General features: G+C 46.3%; 1 protein-coding gene across 2 annotated transcripts in view; it reads right to left on the bottom strand.

Moving 5' to 3' along the window:
- Window positions 1-20,108, bottom strand: part of plekha7b (pleckstrin homology domain containing, family A member 7b) — a 68,299-nt gene that overhangs the window by 6,837 nt on the left and 41,354 nt on the right. For both annotated transcript variants that reach the window (XM_056608346.1, XM_056608348.1), the window contains exons 9-22: window positions 17,432-17,610; window positions 14,697-15,143; window positions 13,926-14,523; window positions 10,858-10,932; window positions 9,027-9,080; window positions 7,245-7,313; window positions 5,851-5,931; window positions 5,426-5,575; window positions 4,897-4,998; window positions 4,223-4,391; window positions 3,463-3,653; window positions 2,205-2,396; window positions 1,886-2,003; window positions 1,443-1,534 (exon numbers count right to left, since the gene is read on the bottom strand). In XM_056608346.1, the coding sequence (XP_056464321.1) occupies window positions 1,443-1,534; window positions 1,886-2,003; window positions 2,205-2,396; window positions 3,463-3,653; window positions 4,223-4,391; window positions 4,897-4,998; window positions 5,426-5,575; window positions 5,851-5,931; window positions 7,245-7,313; window positions 9,027-9,080; window positions 10,858-10,932; window positions 13,926-14,523; window positions 14,697-15,143; window positions 17,432-17,610 (2,517 nt within the window). The remainder of the gene's footprint in view (window positions 1-1,442; window positions 1,535-1,885; window positions 2,004-2,204; window positions 2,397-3,462; window positions 3,654-4,222; window positions 4,392-4,896; window positions 4,999-5,425; window positions 5,576-5,850; window positions 5,932-7,244; window positions 7,314-9,026; window positions 9,081-10,857; window positions 10,933-13,925; window positions 14,524-14,696; window positions 15,144-17,431; window positions 17,611-20,108) is intronic.

The raw sequence follows: 20,108 nt of genomic DNA, 5'->3' as shown, positions 1-20,108 counted from the left end.
AGCGTGAGAGGGAGAGGGAGATGGAGAGAGAGTGAGAAAGGGGGAGGAAGAGAGAGAGAGAGGGAGGGGGGAGAAAGAGGGGGAAAGGTAAAAAGAGAGAGGGAGATGGAGAGAGAGAAAGAGAGTGGGAGAGGGAGATGGAGAGGGAGGGAGAGTGAGAGTGAGAGTGAGAGTGAGAGTGAGTGAGAGTGAGAGTGAGAGTGAGAGTGAGAGAGATGGAGATGGAGATGGAGATGGAGAGAGAGAGAGAGAGAGAGAGAGAGAGAGAGAGAGAGAAGAAGAGGGAGTGAGAGAGGGAGAGGGAGAGAGAGAGGGAGAGGGAGAGGGATGGAGATGGAGATGGAGAGAGAGAGATGGAGAGAGAGAGAGAGAGAGAGAGAGAGAGAGAGAGAGAGAGAGAGAGAGAGAGAGAGAGAGAAGAAGAGGGAGTGAGAGAGGGAGATGGAGAGTGAGAGTGAGAGTGAGAGTGAGAGAGAGAGAGAAGAAGAGGGAGTGAGAGAGGGAGATGGAGAGAGATGGGGAGGGAAATGGATAAAGAGGAAGATGGAGAGAGAGAGGGAGATGGAGAGAGAGAGGAAGAGAGAGAGAGAGAGAGAGAGAGAGAGAGAGAGAGAGAGAGGAAGAGAGAGAGGGAGATCAAGAGGAAGATGGAGAGAGAGCGAAAGATAGGGAGAGGAAGAGAGAGAGGAAGATAGAGAGAGATGGAGATGGAGAGAGTGAGGGTGATGGAGAGGGATGTGGAGAGAGTGAGAGGAAGAGAGAGAGAGAGAGAAAGATTGAGAGAGGTAGAGGAAGAGAAAGCAAAAGATAGAGGTGTAAATTTTAGGCTAGAGAACCCACAAGTAGAGAAGGAATGTTTATAAAACATGCACTATGGGCAGAGATAACAGAACTTTAGTTAAAAAAGCATCAGCCAGAAACAATAAAATAATATTTTAGACACATTTAAGACTCAAGCTCTGATTGAGGGCTACAGACATAACTCATTTGACGATATTGAGTACAAATCCAATTTAAATCAAATCTGTTCAGTCATGCACACTACGCCGTCAGTCAAGGAAGAACTCAAAATAAATGACAGAAGGAAATTTAGTGGGGATGGAAAAAACAGGGCGTACAGAGAACCATAGAAGACTGGAATGCCTCATTCAGGATACAGAGCCAGAGTCAGAATGTCACAATAGTCCTCTGTATTGACTTGAATGAATGAATGTTTATTTAAAAAAGTGACCAAAAGTTATCCAAAAAACACAACTAACCAAAATATTTGAAGAAAGTTAGGAACAGAAGTTAAAAGTGCATTTTCATGTTGCTGATATGCAGCGCAGTTGTTACAATGCATAATGTAAGTTGTATTCACTTCATCGCAAGACTTAGTATACGTAATACAGTGTTTTCATTGGATGCCAGTGAGAGTAGACCATGATGGTTCTAAAGCTTACCGCCCAGCCTACAGCAGAGGCCGCCCGTCTGATGGTCACGTAGGAAGAGATGTTGGAGGACTGATTCACCATAGAAGAAGAGCCGGACATTCCTGAGGGGACAGCCAGTAAACAACAACAGCTCATGGCTTAATTTTCTGTGTTTATGTCCATGAATGGTTTTCAATATTTGATATGTTTATTCCTGACAGTTTTTGTGTCTATATTATGACTTTTATATTTGATCTTCTTTTGCATATTGTATTATTATCTTCAAACGTGAGCAGAGAGTTCTGATAACTCCATTCTTGATGAATAAAGTACTCTGAAATCTGAAGTCATCAATGCAGCCAAAAAGACTACCTTCGTAATAATGAGTGTGTCAATAAAAGTTTAATAAAAAATGTGTGATCAATGTATCAATGTTAATGTGTGATCATGTATTGGAGTCATCATCCTATTACCTCTGCTAGGTAAGGTCTGGTAACCTCCGTCTCGAGATAATGTTGTAGTCCCAATGTGGCTGCTATTGCCTCCAATTCCCAGAAGCTCAGGCTCACTGAGGAAGCACCTAATCTCCAACTGGGACACAGGACAGGAAGTTATGGTGGTGGTCATGATAGACACAATAAACAAAGACACACCACACACACACACACACACACACACACACACACACACACACACACACACACACACACACACACACACACACACACACACACACACACACACACACACACACACACACAAACACACACACACACACACACACACACACACCCTGCCGTCTCCATTGGTGAACTGGCCGGTCTCTCGGTCTCTCTTGCGTTCGTCTGACTGTCTCTTGAGGCCTCGTACAGATGTGTGTCTGATGACGTTGGTCTCCCTGGGCAACGGGGGCACAGCGGGGGGGTGCTCATCTGGACTGTAGAGCTGAGGTAGGGGGGGTCTGGGTGGGGCATCTTCCTCACCCTGCACACACACCACCATCCGCCCAGGTCAAAAGCTCAATCATTGATGCATGGAAATATGAAGTTTGTTGTATTGTTTATTCGACTGGACTCCAAACCCAATAGCTAGCCGTAGATGTTGTTGTTTGAAGTGCTGTTTGACGTGTTGTTATCTGTGTGTAATTGTTATTCAGGCTTGATTTGCACTGCAACAATTTCTGCTGTACATCCTGCTTTTCCATCACAGGATTAATTACGTGTCGCATTTCAGTCGCTGTATATAACAGTAAATCAGCAACGATCAATACCATCAGTCATTATTAATGATATGAGGTGTTTAAAACAATTCTAATTGTTATTGTATAGTGTCTGTACAATGTCGAACCACCTTATTTAAGTGCCATAGGAGGGCACACAGGTGTGACTGTTAAAACTAATGATAGGTTTTTCGATGAGGGTGTGCCAAAGTGCGCCAGTAAAAATACCGGACCAGGGAAGTAACCGATCAGGGTCCATAGACCCTCTTCACAGAGGTGTCATCGTAGGACAAAAACAGGTGTTCCTCATAATGCTTTATTATGGGTGTGCTGCCTTTATGTACCAGGGCTCTTGGTCCATGTGTGTGATCCTCACTAGTTTGAGTCTACCATAGACGAGGCAGCCCCATAATCAGAGATACGAGCGACACCTGTATTGGTTCTACGACGATACCTCTGTTTAAGGGTCTATTCTGCTCTCGAGGCTGGGGATTGTAGTAGGTTAACTACAATGGAATAATTGCTAGGAGCTTCTGTGTTCAGTTCTGTGTTTGCCCTACGAGCTGCCTTTGTGAAAAGTTTCCATAAATGATTTCAATCTATATATTGCGTCAACTAAATGTACTTTTTGGGTACACTCGTTACCCATTTAGATTCCAAACATTTCACATTTTAACGGTGAACCGTTTAGAGTGTTGACTGTGTACAAGCACACATTTCCTTGTTCAGGTTAATGCGATTGTATCTTACCTATTCATGCCAACTATGAGTTATATAGATAGATAGATATTGATGCTACCCATTCCTCTAACCTGGCTTCCTGTAACTTACCCATATTAGCCTGGTGGAGATGGGCGCGGTGGGGTGAAGCAGGGGCTGTTGCCCGGGTCTGGGGCTTGGGCTCGTGGGACTGAGGTGGGGGCTATGTTGTTGTTGCTGCTGTTGCCTCATCTCCACAGCGGACGGACTACCACACCCAGAAGGCACTGCTGACGCCGAAACGGAAGGCACAAATTTCCTCTCTGGGGAGTGATGTGTACACAGATATACAAACCATTTTCATGTTTTTCCTTTTTAGCTTTTTATCCCCACGTGAGGAGCCTCTCAAGGCCTGGGACCCAAGTGTATCGTTTGAATGGACGGCACTTCCTTTGAATTTGCATGGCTCCTTGCATACAGCAAACAGTTAGAACGCGTGGTTTAACCGGTGTTTCATTCATTCAGATTCAGATTAGAGTCTTGTTTAGTTTCCAAACATCAAGAATGAAGAAAAATCGTCTTAAAGGGCTATTATACCACCAGGTGTGAGTTTGATTAGTCGTTACATGCCGTTTGAAAAAACTGCCTCTTCCTGTGCCTCAGCGACATCAAAAGAGGGTGTGTCCGCCTAGATGTACGCTGAATGGATCAGTCGACCTAGCCTAACCAGTGGAATATAGCGAATGCTGCACATCTATCCATCATACATCTCGGTGGGCACTCCCACTTGTGATGTCACTAAGGCACAGGAAAAGGTGGTGGCATAATAGGGGCCCCTTAAGGCGTGCCTCGGTAAATAACAACATGACGAGCTCCAGGTGAGTGTCTCTACCTCTCTGTGGGTCCCAGTGCGTGTGGGTCGGGTTGGCGGACACTGCACTCCTCTCACCTGGGTTGGTCACAGAGGAGAGGGTGACCTTGTAGTTGGCCTTGCTGGAGCTCAGGCCCGCCATCACGTCTTCCATCCTCCAGAGCTCCTTCCTCAGCTCAGCCTTCTCCTGCTGCTCGGTCGAGGACGGCAGAGGACGTGGACGAGGGCATGGATAAGGGGAAAAGAGATGGTCAGGTACGGATGAAGACACACAAAAAACACACACACACGCACGCACATGCGCGTACGCACACAAACACACACACGCATGCACACAAACATTCACAAACACATGCTCCAATCAAGTTACTAACACCCATAGGCAGGTAAGGTAAGCATTTGGTGTGTGTTTGTGTGTGTGTGTGTGTGTGTGTGTGTGTGTGTGTGTGTGTGTGTGTGTGTGTGTGTGTGTGTGTGTGTGTGTGTGTGTGTGTGTGTGTGTGTGTGTGTGTGTGTGTGTGTGTGTGTGTGTGTGTGTGTGTCTGTGTCTTTGCATGCACATGTGCGTGTGTATGTATATTTGGGTTCAGTGTGGATCAATGTTTTCCAGCCACAGACCTTGTGTGTGTGTCTCTCTTGTGTGTATGTGTGTGTGTGTGTGTGTGTGTGTGTGTCAGTGTTTTCCAGCCCCAGACCTGAGAGATGTCATTGCGGTTCATCTGGGCCTGCAAGGCTGAGCGGAGCCAGTCCACATCGCCCTCCAGACGGCTGTACTCCCCCCAGGCGTTCTCCATCTCCTGCAGAACACACCGCAGCAACATGCCACATGTCTCCCTTTCTGATGCACAGCTGAATGACGGAGGACTCCTGCTTGCTGTTATTTGTTTAGTTTAGTCTTTTGGGGTATATTGCCATATATGGTCTGTCTGTTAGACGACCGTACTGCACTTCTGCTGCTTATCTCTGCCAGGATGCTCGTTGAGATTTTCTTCTCAAACGAGCCCTTTCTTTTTCAAATAAACAAATAGAGATTTATGACATGTACCATTTCTTCTTTTGTGTCTACTTTTCTCATTTACTATGTCTGAGTTCGGAAAGGTTTGTGAGCGAGTGTTGGGTGGAGGCGTTTGGACTTCGCCTCGAAGGACATGTTGACCTGGCGGGGTCGTGCGGGGCGTCGCCTTGAAGGACATGTTTAACCGGGTGGAGGGTGGGACGTCCTACCGTGGACACCTGGGAGATGTCGGCGCGGATGTGCACCACGTCCTCCTGCAGTAACCTCTGCTGGTAGGCGATCTTCTCAGCGTGGGCTGGCTGGTCCTGATACTGCTCCATCTGCTGGTGGGAGATGTCCAGCACCGACTCCAACTTGTCCTGCTCAGGAGACGACATCAGTGACCGGTAGTCCGACAACCTCATCAGACCACGTTCACTACAACGTTCACAACAACACTTAAACATTCATAACAACCGTCAAACATTCACAACACTTCAGCATTCACAACATCACCACACACTCATAACATCACAACAACCAAACAACATGCACAACAACCTCACAGCAGTTAGAAGACAACAGAAAAAATGGGTTATCATTTATAAGTGCTGTAAACAAATCTACGCAATCAACATAAAGTCCCGGCACAAACCTTGTCTTCCTTCAAGGCGCGTATCGTTGCTTCTAGTTCCTGAAGGATCTTGTCCTGCTCACACAGCCTACTCAGTTTCACCTAGAGGACAAATACATTCCCAATATACTCTGGTCAAATAAAACACAATTCAGAGACACAAACAAGCCTACCGTCTGATTAAATAAAACACACACAAGTCTTCATTCTTATATAATAAAACACAAGACGTGATAAGCAAAACAGTCTACACTCTCTGATTAAAGAAAACACAAAACAGACACACAACAGTACTGTCTAATTAAACAAAAACTAGGCTGTTGTTCAGAGGCTTTCTTCTGAGCTAGCTGGTAGTGTCTGAGGAGATTCAGCATTTGGCCTCCTTCTCCTACTTCTGTCAACTGTGCTCTAATAACAAGACGAATTGATCCCCGACTGCAGACTTCTGGGTGTCCATATGTCAATATGGCTCATCTACGTGAAATGCCCTGAGGAGTTGCAGCTCTCGTCTGCGCACTGGGAGATATCAAAGAGAAGCTATACGCCCGACTAGCCGGGCTGGTGAGGATGCCCATTATGAGTAATCATAATCAAAAATCCATATTTTCTAATTCATTCTTATTTTTTTTTAGAAAGCCATTCTGATTGAGGGTGGCATATTTGTTTTCCCAGAAATGGGTTATGTGTTTATGAAAACAACACAACTGCCAGGCTTGCAGTGTTTTCCGGAGTGCATATTTTTTTTCCAGCTCTATTTATCATTCTGTTCAATTAATAATTAAGCTGTTTTTATTTTGCTGCCTTATATTGTTGTTTTTAATTGCATGAAATATTCATTGTTCCAACAATTTCACGCAAAATTTTGTATAAATTGTTAAAGCAGAACAATGCTAATGATGAAAAGACAGGCCATCCATGTTATTTACCTTCTATTTAGCACAAAACAAAGACGAAGAGGAGAAAACCCGGGCAAATCAAACTGAAAAATTTAACAGCCAGACATCTAAAAGTCCCATTACATGTATTTTTCCCTTTAAATTGCAGTGCTTGAAGTAAAAGATGTGGTCGGCCAACAAGGTCCTCACTGTGCAGCGAGGAGAAATGTCCCCACAGTGTAACCATGTGTATGCACACACACCCATACCTCTTCATCCTCTGTTTACCAAAACTAAAGAACACACACACCCAACCTCACATCCACAAACACACCAACACCCACACACATATACGTACACACACCCACACACACACAAACACACACACACACCCACACACACACACACTACAACAGTCTCTCTGTAGTGACTTGTGTGTGAAAAAGAATATTCTTAAAGTGAAGAAGCAGGCGAGATAAAGCACTTGTTTATCAGTTTATCAGTCTCTGTAGGGATTCTGTGGGAGTTGAATTCACTTACATCAGCATCACTTTCTGCTATTTTGACGGGTTTCAATGCTCTTTCCTTCAGGCTTTCACGTCCAGTCACCTGCATTGAGCAGACACAGACAACTCCTGTTTCAACAATAAATAGTATCAGCAGCAATATCTTACAGAGGGCCACTTTTTCACAGTCATTCAATAGAAGCTGAGGACATTCACCGAATGATAGTTCAGGCAAAAGCATACTGTACGGCTGCATCACAACGTCAAAATGAGTGCATTTGAACTACGCAAGGCTTTTAAAATAAAGGGGGGAAAAACAACACATCGCTGACACAAAAATGCAGAAGCTAATATAATGAAACATTATGCAGAAATTATTTATGAAGAGGCAGCATCTGCAATCTTTGATTTGAGGCAAGCCAGAACGACAGACAACCACAAAGCTGCTCTTTCCTGGCTGCTCATTACTTTGGCAGTTTTGGCACCTTTGTGATCCATTCCAACCATGAGGGAGGGGACTATGAACTCTACCTAATGCTACAAGGATGTTTCTGATGCACAACCTATGAAAACAATGAGGAGTTGTTGTTATTTTCTAACAGCAGGGTGGATTACCCAAAGCTATGGTTCATCGCCATAAAGAGATATTTTGAAATACCATGGATAGCTTGCCCTCGTAACCGGTTACAGCAGCACATTTGTTTGAAAAGAGCACCCTTGGGTGATGTCGCATGGTTCTTTTAGATGAAGGTTGTGTTTGCAACATACACGGAAAATACATTGGGGTGGGGTAGTGTACACCAGCATGCATGGACATCCGCGTGCCAAACAATCCATCCTACATCACAGTTACCCATATGGACAACCAGGCCAACAGAGTCATATATGTAAAAAGACAGGTGGAAATACATTACATATTATTCTGCGGTCAGTGAACATTGCCAGAGTACGGGTACATTCCATTCGTAATGCAGCGGGAGAGTTTCTCTTTGTATGCACACCATCCTTACATTCCAACTGTACCCAAAACCCGGAGTGGAGTTTTCAAGCACACTGTGTACTGAAACAATCATCGGGTCAATATTTTGGATCTGTTTTGAAAACAGGAAATGGAAGAGGCGTTACAGAGTGAAAGTGTATGAATGCACAAGGTGGGATGACCGCACCACACACCCCTCCACTCTGCAAACAACCGACACGCTGCCCAGTGGGTTATTGATGGGGGATGTTGTGATGCTATACATACAAAACCATTCATACAGGTCCAAAGCTTTGCACTGTTGTGAAACATAGCATACATATAGGAGAAACATCAACGTAGCAACTCTGTGTTAAGCATCGGCCACTATGTAGTTCGATAGGTTTGAAGTTCAATTCACCTCAACATTCCTAAGATCAAGTTTTAGGCATGTGAAAAAATCAAATATTTTCACATGCGCTTTCTTTAGATTGAGTGCATGTGAAAAGGCCATCTCATACTGTGTTGCGATCTCCATCAATCTATGTGAATCTACTGTTACTTGTTCTTTAAAGCACTGGTATTAATTGATTAGATTATTTGTACATTGCCATCAGAACACTGAGAACAAAGGTTAATTTCAACTTTTGATTTGAAGTGCCTCAAGCCTGCTAGGTAAGTGTTCCTAACATTATAGTCACCACCGTTTCCAAGTCAACATAGAGATATCAACTTCATTCCCAGCGTTAGAAAGAGAAAGCCTAAAGGGGGAAGAAGAAGCGGTGAGGGGGAAGCGCCTGGAGTGGAGGGGAAAGGAAAGGTGATGTTGGGGGATTCTGGGTATAGGATGAGGCCCACCTTCAGATCTAGATAGTCCAGGTCCTTCTTCAGTTGAATGTATGTGTCGTCAGCCTTAAGATGAACAGTGGAGAGACAAAGCAAATGTGATGAAGCTGCAAAAGGATTCTGGGTGTCTTGAAGGCATTGTTCAGTGTTTTTTTCTCCGGCTTTGCATGGGCCACACTAAAGACCGCGCAGACGAAGCACTGTACTGTACATCATCCTGATGTACAGTAATGCGTGAGTGCTTTTACATTGAAACTTTTCTTCAGCTCAAGAAGCGTTGTATGTATACATGCAAACATGAGAGCTACAGAGAGAGGCCTTACATGTGTATGACTCAAGTTTTGCATTGGGCTTTGTACACCAATGTGTAAAAAGCAAGGCTAAAGCATGGGGACATGTTTGGAGCTGGAGATTACAGTGCACAAGTCAGAGCAGTGCACACATCCTCAGGGAGACAGTAGCCAATAGGGGCTTTGGAACGCTTTGACGCATTGTCACATGGAATTACATATCGTTGGGGTGATACAGGGTGTGCATGACTCAGCATTACGTTACTGTTTTTTATTTATTTTAATCACAGATGTATTTGTGTTGTTTGCGCTGACCGAAGGCAACATCCTAATCCGAGGATCGCCGGCATCATGCTCGCCATTTGGGATCATTCATATTCAAATTAACGAAGTCACACAAAGTCAGAACACTTTGTGAAAATAGTTTGTAAAAAAAAGTTAGGACTTTCCCTTAGGAACAAAGTCCAAAAAAAATGGCAATTCACAGTCCGTAGTGCTAGAATCTGTTCAACACTCGAAAGATCCAATGAAAACAAACCAAACACAAGGTAGCAATGCCGACACACTGCCCAGTGTGATGGAGGACGTGGAGGGGAGAGGTGGGCTGGCATGGGGAGCAGGGAGGGGGACCACACCATGCAACGATGATGAAGGGCAAGCTGTGTTGCACGGTATGTTGTGGGATGGGTGCTGGATGGGGGGGGGGCGGAGGTTAAAGGGCCCCTGACCTGAAGGCTGGGGCCCAGGAGGCCGTTCTGCTGGAGGGGTGGCAGTGGGGCAAAATCATCAGCGGGGCTAAGAACACCGGCCATCTTGGCCTGGTGCCTCCGGAGCTGTATGAGGAGCAGGGTCAGCTCCTCTGGCTGCAGCCAGGCCCGGCCGGCGTGACGGGCAACAGAGGGCAAGAGATGCAAGGGAGCAGATCGTTCAGAACCATGCCAACCCGTTTACAGGACACGTTGTGGCTACACACAGTGGCTGCACCATAGCAGAGAGAGAGAGGGAGAGGGAGAGGGAGAGGGAGAGGGAGAGGGAGAGAGAGAGAGAGAGAGAGAGAGAGAGAGAGAGAGAGAGAGAGAGAGAGAGAGAGAGAGAGAGAGAGAGAGAGAGAGAGAGAGACCCAGATGGTGGAGGACTGGCCCGCGAGCGGGAGCTCATTTGGTCACTTTGCAAGGAATTCCATCAGGTTCATGCAAGGTGTTGGGTGGCCCTCATCATAGCCTGCTCTAAATGTGGAAAGAGCTGGAATGTTTGTAGTTATTATTAGACTGGTGCATTTCTGATGCACAGAGGCAGTGTGTGTGTGTGTGTGCGTGTGTGTGTGTGAGGGAGGGGGGGGGGGGGGGGGGGGGGTTATAACTGCTTTTACAGTGTATTAGTTTGATTGGATTGAAGTGTGTCTTTAGCTCTTGGATCAAGAAGTTGATCTTAAAAAAAATAAAAAATCCCAAGCAGTATATTAGTAGTCATGTAATGTTAAGTGGCACATGCATTTCAAAAAGTTAGGCCACATTGTGTTAGACATGCAGAATGTGTATTGCAGAGAGTCAGACCGTTTTGCCGTGCAAGCTCGGAGCACTGACGGTGTGTGTGATGTATCCCATGGCTGGCATCGACCTTCTTTCCATCTGTGGAGACACACAACACATCCCCTCGCCACTTAAAACAACAACAACAACAACAAGCCTCTATGAAAGCGGCATAAAGAATTGTAGAAGTACAATTTGGAGTGTTTGCACTCCAAACACTCATCTTTCTAATTCCACTTTCATTTGGTTCAAAAGAATGAAAGAAAGTTGTGTGCTCAAGTTAACATTGTGGCTCAAGTCAATGCATTCCTGATAAGTATGTTCAAAGAATTCCACGGACACAGCACATATTCCTTTTCTCCCTCTCATTATTTGATGTGTCCTGCGTTAGCTTGGAACAAGGTGTGGCGTAACTCCTGACGCTAGATGGCTTAGGGAAATTTGACATTTTTGCTTAACACGCAGAATTAGTAAGGCTAGGCCCACCGCACAAACATTAAAAGGACACAAACAACAAGAGATTTAATTAACTACACATAAATTATCCCAAACCTGCTTTCTTAAAATAACATTTGTTTGCTACCAGCAAGAGCAGCCTCCCCTCTGAGATTCCCCTGCCACTATTTTTTTTGCTGCATAATAGGTTTTTTATTCAAATCCGAGATCTGAAGAAAGAGCGAGAGCGCTTGCTGATGTTTGAGACACGGAGTTGAGATGTTTATAGGTTGTGTGTGGAGGAGGCCCTGGGCTAGTTGCATTCGCTGTTAATAACGCACACTCTTTAATGGTATTCCTCAGAGGTGCCTGCGCAACGCCAACACACAGGCCTGCTGGCCGCACACTGAGCCCCATCAGCCTTAAACATGCTGGGTCCACCAAAACTTAAGTTCATCTGACAACTATAATTAGTTCCCATTGCTCCCGGGAATGGCCCTGCGTAGCCACTTGCCTCACACTTTGTTAGGAAACCCTCTCTCTCTCTCTCTCTCTCTCTCTCTCTCTCTCTCTCTCTCTCTCTCTCTCTCTCTCTCTCTCTCTCTCTCTCTCTCTCTCTCTCTCTCTCTCTCTCTCTCTCTCTCTCTCTCTCTCTCTCTCTCTCTCTCTCTCTCTGCGGCTGTTTTTTATAATTGTGTATAATTGTCATGGAGACGTGTCTAATTAGTAACCTAGAGCGACAGTAAAGGAAAGGCGGCAATGACGACAAGGCAGCAGAACGTATGTGACAGTTTACTTGTGCACAGCCAGCGTTCTGGTTACAAGGGCTGGTGTGTGTGTGTGTGTGTGTGTGTGTGTGTGTGTGTGTGTGTGTGTGTGTGTGTGTGTGTGTGTGTGTGTGTGTGTGTGTGTGTGTGTGTTGGCTGATGTGGCAAAGGAGTGCACAGAGACGTTCTCACATGTGGAGGGTGTGGTCGGGAGCTAGCGCTGGGTGTGGATGACAGGCGAGACTTTGAGCGCGAACCCGCGGTGGCGTGGCACTGTGTCTGCATGTGTGTGTGTGTGTGTGTGTTTTCTGAACCTCAGCGGGAGAGTTGGGGAACATAGGGAGCCTTTGCCAAACTAAAACACACAGTCACACACAGACACACAGACACACAGACACACACACACACACACACACACACACACACACACACACACACACGTCACACACCACCTGTTGGAAGAGGCCTGGGCGTGGACTGTGTGAAATGCAGTGTGATTCACATCAGCTTCAAAGTGTTGTGCGCTGGGAATGCTGAGACTGGGCTAATCTTCCCAGGGCGACCCCTTGTTTTGCTCCGCAACTCTTGCACCCTCCACGTGAAGATCAGGGGGAAGCTCTCAAATTAGAATGGCGGGGACGGCTGAACCTTTGTGCTTTTTGAGATGTTGCTGCTTTTTCCTACATGAGAATCGTTCCGCTTCCCCACCGTCCCATGCCAGTAATAGCCGTTCCCAGTGTTTTCCCGGTGGAAGTGGCCGTCTGAGCTCTGATGATCTCTCACTCAAAACGCCTCACGAGAAAGGACAAGTATAGACCGGACTTCTGCAGTATCCCTGATTATAAATAACTTGGGATATTTTAGCTTGAAAATTAAGGCCACTATTTTGCCATTTCTTTATCCAATTAGCATCTGCCTAATGATTCATTATATATAACAGTACATTCATATACTCAGGACACATCAGGACATTGCCGAGAAATACAATTGTAACTATGATCATTTCCACAACAAATGTCACTGCATTGTTAAATTCAACCACTATTACCAAGATTTTATATATTTATCTGTCAAAGACTGAGGTGGCCAACCAACTTCAAAATCCCTTCAACTTTAAACCCAAAGATGGAGCAAAACATCAGTATTTTCTGTTCCACCACAGCTGGGTTCATTCCGAAATCCACCGGGTCTGAAGAGTGAACGTTTACGACCGGCTTAACATCCATCGTTAATCACACAAACGATCCGACCCATTCACGGAAGGAGGTCTTGATGGCCACAGAGAGAAGCAGAGCCAAACCGTTTCCCCTCTAGCCAGGCCACCGGGCTGATATTATGTCTCTGACATATGCTGACTCTCAGCTTTCATGAGCTTTCAATTTAGTAATAGTCAACCTGAAAACCCACAGTGATCGTCATAAAAGATTTCAAGTTTGTGAACGTTGTTAAGGTAGATAATTAACCATGACGGAAAAAAAAGGAAACCTTCAGAATTAAACTCTATAATAATGTTCATAATGTTAATGTTGATTATTAATAACTATTTACACATTTGCTGTATAATACCTGGACAATAAATGGTGAAGAAGTCCTCCAAACAAAACCACATCCCCATAATCTAGGTCCATGAGAGTTCGGTGATAGAGGTTAACCGCTTCCTAAATACTACTGCGTGCTGCAGGCACGGATGTGGTTAACTCAAACGTACGCCTTAAGCAAGTTAGGTAAAGAGCTTTTCCTCTTGTAAACAAGCTTAAGTACTTTTGGTTACCCTGCATCATTTATGCATAATAGGGAAAGGAAATCGTATCATCGTTAATGGAAAAATTATTAATATAATTATTAAAATCGTGAAAAATCTTGAGATGCATGTGGTCTCTATATGCTTACCTGAGAGAGCGGCGCACAGACGCTCCTGGGCGAGTGGGACATTGTGCTGTCCCCAGGAGGGGGCGCCACCGCGCCGTCGTCCAGGGGCTTCACCGTCACGCGGCCCAGCGGGGTGTGGGGCCGGCGGGGCGACAGGGGCTTGAAGGAGGCGGGCACGCGCGGCGGCGGCGGCTGCAGGTCCGAGGGCGACGGGGGCACCGAGATGGAGCGGGGCATCTCCACGGTGACGCGGAAGGCCGAGGCGTCCAGGAAGCCCGGCCCCGGGGTGTAGATGGGCGCGGTGGGGCTGCCGTGGCGGAACTGCTGCCGCTGCTGCCACTCGTACAGCTGCCACACCATGCCCTCCTTGGTGGCCGTGCGCTCGTCCGTGGACATGCAGAAGTGGCTGAGGCGGTCGTGGGCGTACTTGTAGTCGCTGGTCAGCTTGCTGGCCGCCGGCGGGGAGCTGGCGCTGGGCGGGAGGTGGGCCGCGCCCTTGGGCAGGGAGAGGTAGGAGGGGGAGGGGAGGGAGGGGAGGGAGGGGTCCGCCGCGCCGCCGTTGGCTTTGGGCTTGGTGGGCGGGGTCCGGCGGGGGAGGTGGTACTCGGCCGACGGCGCGCTGCGGGGACATCGGGGGGCGGGGGGGGGGGGACAAGAGACTCTTCATGTCACGTCAAATTTGTTAGAGGATCTTATTCACTACTTATCAACCTTTTAATTAATAAACTTTAATAAACTAATAGTGTTAATCATAGACCCTCAAAAGGTGTGGGTGGAATTGGTGAAGCTGACCTCATGGGGGGGTCCCCTTTCTGAACTTTGACCCAGTGCTCCACCTGGGCCAGGGCCGTCTTCCTCTGCACCTCCTTCTCCGTGCTAATCCGGGGGCCCGGGGCCCGCTTGTACCCGGCATTCCCGTTGGCCTCCGAGGGCAGCGACACATGGGCCACGGTCAGGTGGCCGTTCCTGGGGCCGGGGCCGGGGCCCGGGTCGGGCGAGCGGCCGTCGACCCTCCCCTCCTCCCCGGTGGCGGGCTGGGGGGGCCTCCCGTGGATCTCCAGGCCGTACCGAACCTCCTCGCCGGGGGCCAATCGGACGCCGTTATCCTGGGGCTCCTCCCTCTGGGCTCGGTGGGGGGCGTCCCTCTGGCCGGGCGTCTGCTTCCCACCTCCGGAGTGATGGCTCTGGGGGACGGCTTGCTGCTGTACCACCGCTGCCTTCTCAGGCCTCTCCAGCTCTCTGGAACCCACAGAGACCAACGATCCTTAAGTCCTCACAGAACTGCAACTTCTGACGCAGTCAATTTGAATCAACGATAAACACAATAATACACTGAAGCGCAATGACAAGGATCCAGACGGTCATGGTCTATGGTCCTTGAAAACGTCAAACAATGTCCGTAGCAAATACAAGTATGTTTGAGTTAGAGCGGGTGAGGGTTCTCAGTGGAAGTGGAAGGGAAATTGAAAGCCGCAAAGCTCTCTTCTTTAATTCAGTCCTGAGACGAGGGACAGACATAACCTATCATTACCTGTACCGATTTTATCATATTACACCTAATGCCACAAAGGGTGTTGGCACAGATTGTGAAACACACCGCGATCAAACTAATCTACCACGATGCTTGCTCACTCTTAATTCACACTACAGCGACAGAGTGTAATATTCCTGCAACAGAGAGATGGGGTAACATGAACCACAATGGGCCACTGATGTATTAACCTCATGACATGCTGCAAGTAATGTTCCACTCCAGGGAGGGAAGAAGTTACATATACAGCTGAATCTTTGCTAATTTCTCTGTGGAGGGACGAAGGCACCATAGGGAGCATTTCAATACGTTTTACACCCACACACTTTAATTATTTGAATGGAAAAAAATAAAACCCTAAGAGCTCTTGGCAGAGAAAGCCAAACAGACAGAATCCCTGGTGATTAGAAATGACAGCCATTTTGTTCTAAACTAATAGCTTGGGGTATGCCAAGTCTCTCTTCAATCTGTTACAGCAAAGACGTGTCATTTAAGAAGACCCATATTGGAGTTCCTGAATCATCAGTATTTTACTAAAATTATGATTTGTGCATAATCAATCAATGGATTAACAACTATTTCTTCTTTCCTTCCGAACTCTTTGAAAAGGTACATTTATAGGAATAAGTCTATACCAAGGGAAACAATAATTGAACACAGGATACGATGAACTATTTAACCTCAATAATTGATAGGGGTTTGAGTATTATTTCAATATTTTGTTAATTTAAAATACAATTTTATAGAATAGAATAAGCGGTAGTAAGCAACATTGACCACAAGATGGCGATAAAAGAAAATAACATAAAGGAATTGTGTCCTCAAATTATGAAATGTGTCCCCCAACTTATTTAACAGTCTTAAACATTAGAATTAGGGTACCATAGTGACAATTAAAGCATTTGACAGTTTATTGCATTACATAGCCTATGTGGATTCTTCAGCAACAACGTTCACGCCTGTTTCCATCTGGCCGAGATTCAGATCCATTCTGTTCTCAACAGCAGAGAACAGAATGGATGCTGCAGACCACTGCAGTGCAATAGTACTCACAGCAGATGGATCAGACTGCGTCTTACTACTGCTCAGCCCATATAAGGGCCATCGAGTCTGGGGACGTTTCACCTTTAAGTTGTCTCAAGCAGTGCTCATCCAGGCAGCACTGAGACGCAGTGGAAAACAATGTCGCAACACTATAACAAACGTCAACATGAATAATTAAACATGAGGGATGAAAGAAAAATGTGTGGGAGCTACAGTAAGTGTACTTCCTTTTTATCTATACTTTTGGGTACAGTATTAGTATAAGGATAATATGTGTGCGGTGGAAACGCGGCTAAAGGTATTTAACTTAGTCGTCTCTATATAGGGTACAATGTATTAGTAACCCATGACCGAGTGGTGCCCAGATGCATACGCTTCAGAATTAAACCCTTTGGGAGCCCCTGTGTAGCTGGTTAGATGTGTATTTATGCACTAAAAAGTACAACTACTGCTATGAAACAAAGATTAGATGAGTCTGTCTGTATGCACTATAACATACAACTACTGGTATGAAACAATGATTAGATGTGTGTTTTTATGCGCATCAACATACTACTACTGGAATGAAACAATGATTGGTTTTTCACCTCATTAATGCATTCATGAATTAATGTATTTATACATATTTTTTTATTATTTGTGGGGTTCTTTTATGCATTTCATTTTGTATCCAATATTCTTCTTGTTATATTCCATCTTGAGCAGAGCCATTTTTGAAAAAAGTATTGAAACCGAAATTGGATCTAGGTGTTAATGGACCCGGGCCTCAAGGACAAGATGTTGTTTTCATTCGAGAGAGAAAGAGACAGATTCCGATTCCGATCGATACGGCTCAAAACGTGAAACACACCGCATAGAACCATGCTCTAATTTAAACCAAACTCCTGAAAGAGCGTCACGGACGAAGACCTTCCCGAGGACAACCTTCGTGTGGAGGGCGGGGACCACAGACCTTTTGACCGTGTGGCTCTGCTGCATGCGTGCGGCCTGATTCATGGCCCGTATCCAGCCGTTCAGGTCCTCCTGAGTGTCGGCGCTGAAGAAGTACGTTCGCATCCCGCAGTGTTCCGCCTGCGAGCCAATCACAGAGTTCTTATTGTAAATGTAGGAGCGCATTCCTGTGTGGCTGGCCTACGGGAGAGAGAGAGAGGGGGAGAGAGAGGGGAGTGCGTGTGAGAACTGTACGGGGACAGAGAGCAGTGAGGTAGTACAGGTAGTCAGCTTGATGAGTAAATACATCCAAGCACTAAGCAGCTCAGCAAGGAGCCGCGCTTAGTTAGCGTTTTTGATGACCAAAAACTGTCGTCGCATGGGAAACAAAAATATACAGTTACACATGACTGGAGAAGTGAATAACTGGGGAAAAAAAGGCTGCATTCATCATAAAACGGCGTCAAATAAGAGCTTTTCGCCGTCATGCACAGCAAAAGGCATGCAACATATAGCTATAATCAATTTTCTGCTGCATCAAACCAAAGCCAAAATGGCAGCACAATACACAATGCCTTCGGTAAGCATATTGGTAAAGGGGCCCAAGCAACTGTACAGCCGACGACCAACACGAAAGAGCCTTACAATGCAGGTACGCACACGCACACGCACACACACACACACATCTCTCTCTGTTGTCTGCTGAGTTAATCATTTTCCACTCTTTTTTATCCTCTCGTGATATAACCCTGCAGTGTCCCTACCCGTCCAAACAACCCCAAACAACCCAGGGACAGAGCCCCCCCCCCTGGGGAACAACGGGGCCACCGGACAGCCTGGCGACCTGGAGTCAAGGTCGTTATTCCACGACGGAGAAGGATTACACTGGTCTACTCTTGGTTTACACGGTGCTGGATATGTTATGACCACGGTGTTACCTGGGATCTCGCTGACCTCACTGTGTTCAGATGACTCTGATACGCATTAGTCATTGGGTCATTCATCTAAATCTGGGTTACAACAGCCGGGGTTATGGTCTGTGTCAGAAATATTTTGCATCAAATGGTTATGGACGGGCCATTTTCTATGCCTGGAAACAAATCAAATGATCTCCGTTCTGTCTGAATGAGATTGATGAAGTAGTAAACTTCAACCGTATAGAGGGAAATGTCACTTTGTTGAACACAATAAATCATCCAAGACGAAGAACAAGAAGAGGCTTTTGGACAGTTTACTCAGCGGCTTGTGGAAAGCATAACATGAGACACAAAACCAGAGGCAACACGGGCTGCACGTGGGATTGGGGATTCTGGAGGAATCGATGAATCATTCCATGTGAACGTGCCCACAGACCGTCCTGGTGGAGAGCGCCTTGATGGCATGACTTGAATCACATGCGACATGGAGGCCAAATAATATGCTATGGTGACATGTGGTGAAGGCCTCGAAGAAAGCCGATGAAGACAGAGAGGAGTGTGGGAAACGTAGGCAGAACCACCGTGAGACTCGCCGACCACACCTTTCCCATGATGGGCCGAATATGATGACTGATGTAGAGCGGGGGTGGGGGGGTGGGGTGCAAATGCCCAATGACACTGAATCCATAGTGGGTCCATGCAACCCTCTGATAGGGCTGCTGATCGGCTATGGTTCCCATGGTAACCTGAACCTGTCGAGGACAATATTAATGACAAGGCCCGGTCAGGAGTCTCTTCTACTGTTCCAAACGATGCTACAGAAGTGCTGCTTTCAAACGTACACATAGCACACGGACGCACATTCAAAATTAAAAACCAAAAGTAACTAAACTTGCATGAAAACAAACATTCCATATTACAGGCTGGCATTGTCCATCCATGACTTCTGCTGCGTCATGTATGTATATGTGACATAAATGCACACAAGATATTGTACATTCAGTGGCACAGAATGAGCTGGGGGAAGGCGAGACGCCGATGGGGATTGGTGACATCAAATACCTATTCATGCAAGACAGGGGCTGCCAACTGCTGGCAACAGAACTCCCTCGGTACGCACATACACACACACACACACACACACACACACACACACACACACACACACCAATGTACACAAACACACAGACGTATACACACACAGACATACGCACACACACACAGACACACAGGGGAACAACAGGAAGCAATTGACCAAACAGAGAATGAGAGCGCTGCAGTGAAATGAGACAAAACAACAGGAAGTCTCTCCAAATCATTGTTGACATGATCAAAAGGAGTGGGGATTGTTCTTCGGTCTGGGCTTGGGAAAACATCAATGAAGAGCGGTTCAATGAGGGAAAGGAAACCATCCTATACCATGGATTAGAGTGCATGTTGCTTTGTGGCAGCCTGAGGGGTATCTGATAGGAAGCCCTTGTTAAGCTCAACCACACTCCTTGGATTCCTTGTCTGAAGGCTGCAGTGTGTTGTCATTTTGACAATTACTAAACTTGCTGCGTCAACTATGTCATTCCAAACTCACACTGGACAAACACTCCCATCTATTTAACTATCAGCTCATCTCAATCCTGAAAACGTACAACAAACACATGGTACAGAACAAACCAGAACCGTCCAGCGGGATGGGTGGGCTGTGGCCCGGTCCAGAGACGTAGCAGTAATAACACGTCGACAAAGCGGCCATGTAGGATCTAATGAAATACCCAGCTCTGATATGGG

The sequence above is a fragment of the Gadus chalcogrammus genome, chromosome 14 (genome assembly GCF_026213295.1).
Source record: "Gadus chalcogrammus isolate NIFS_2021 chromosome 14, NIFS_Gcha_1.0, whole genome shotgun sequence".
NCBI lineage: Eukaryota > Metazoa > Chordata > Actinopteri > Gadiformes > Gadidae > Gadus > Gadus chalcogrammus.
This window is presented reverse-complemented; position numbering and strand designations above follow the sequence as displayed.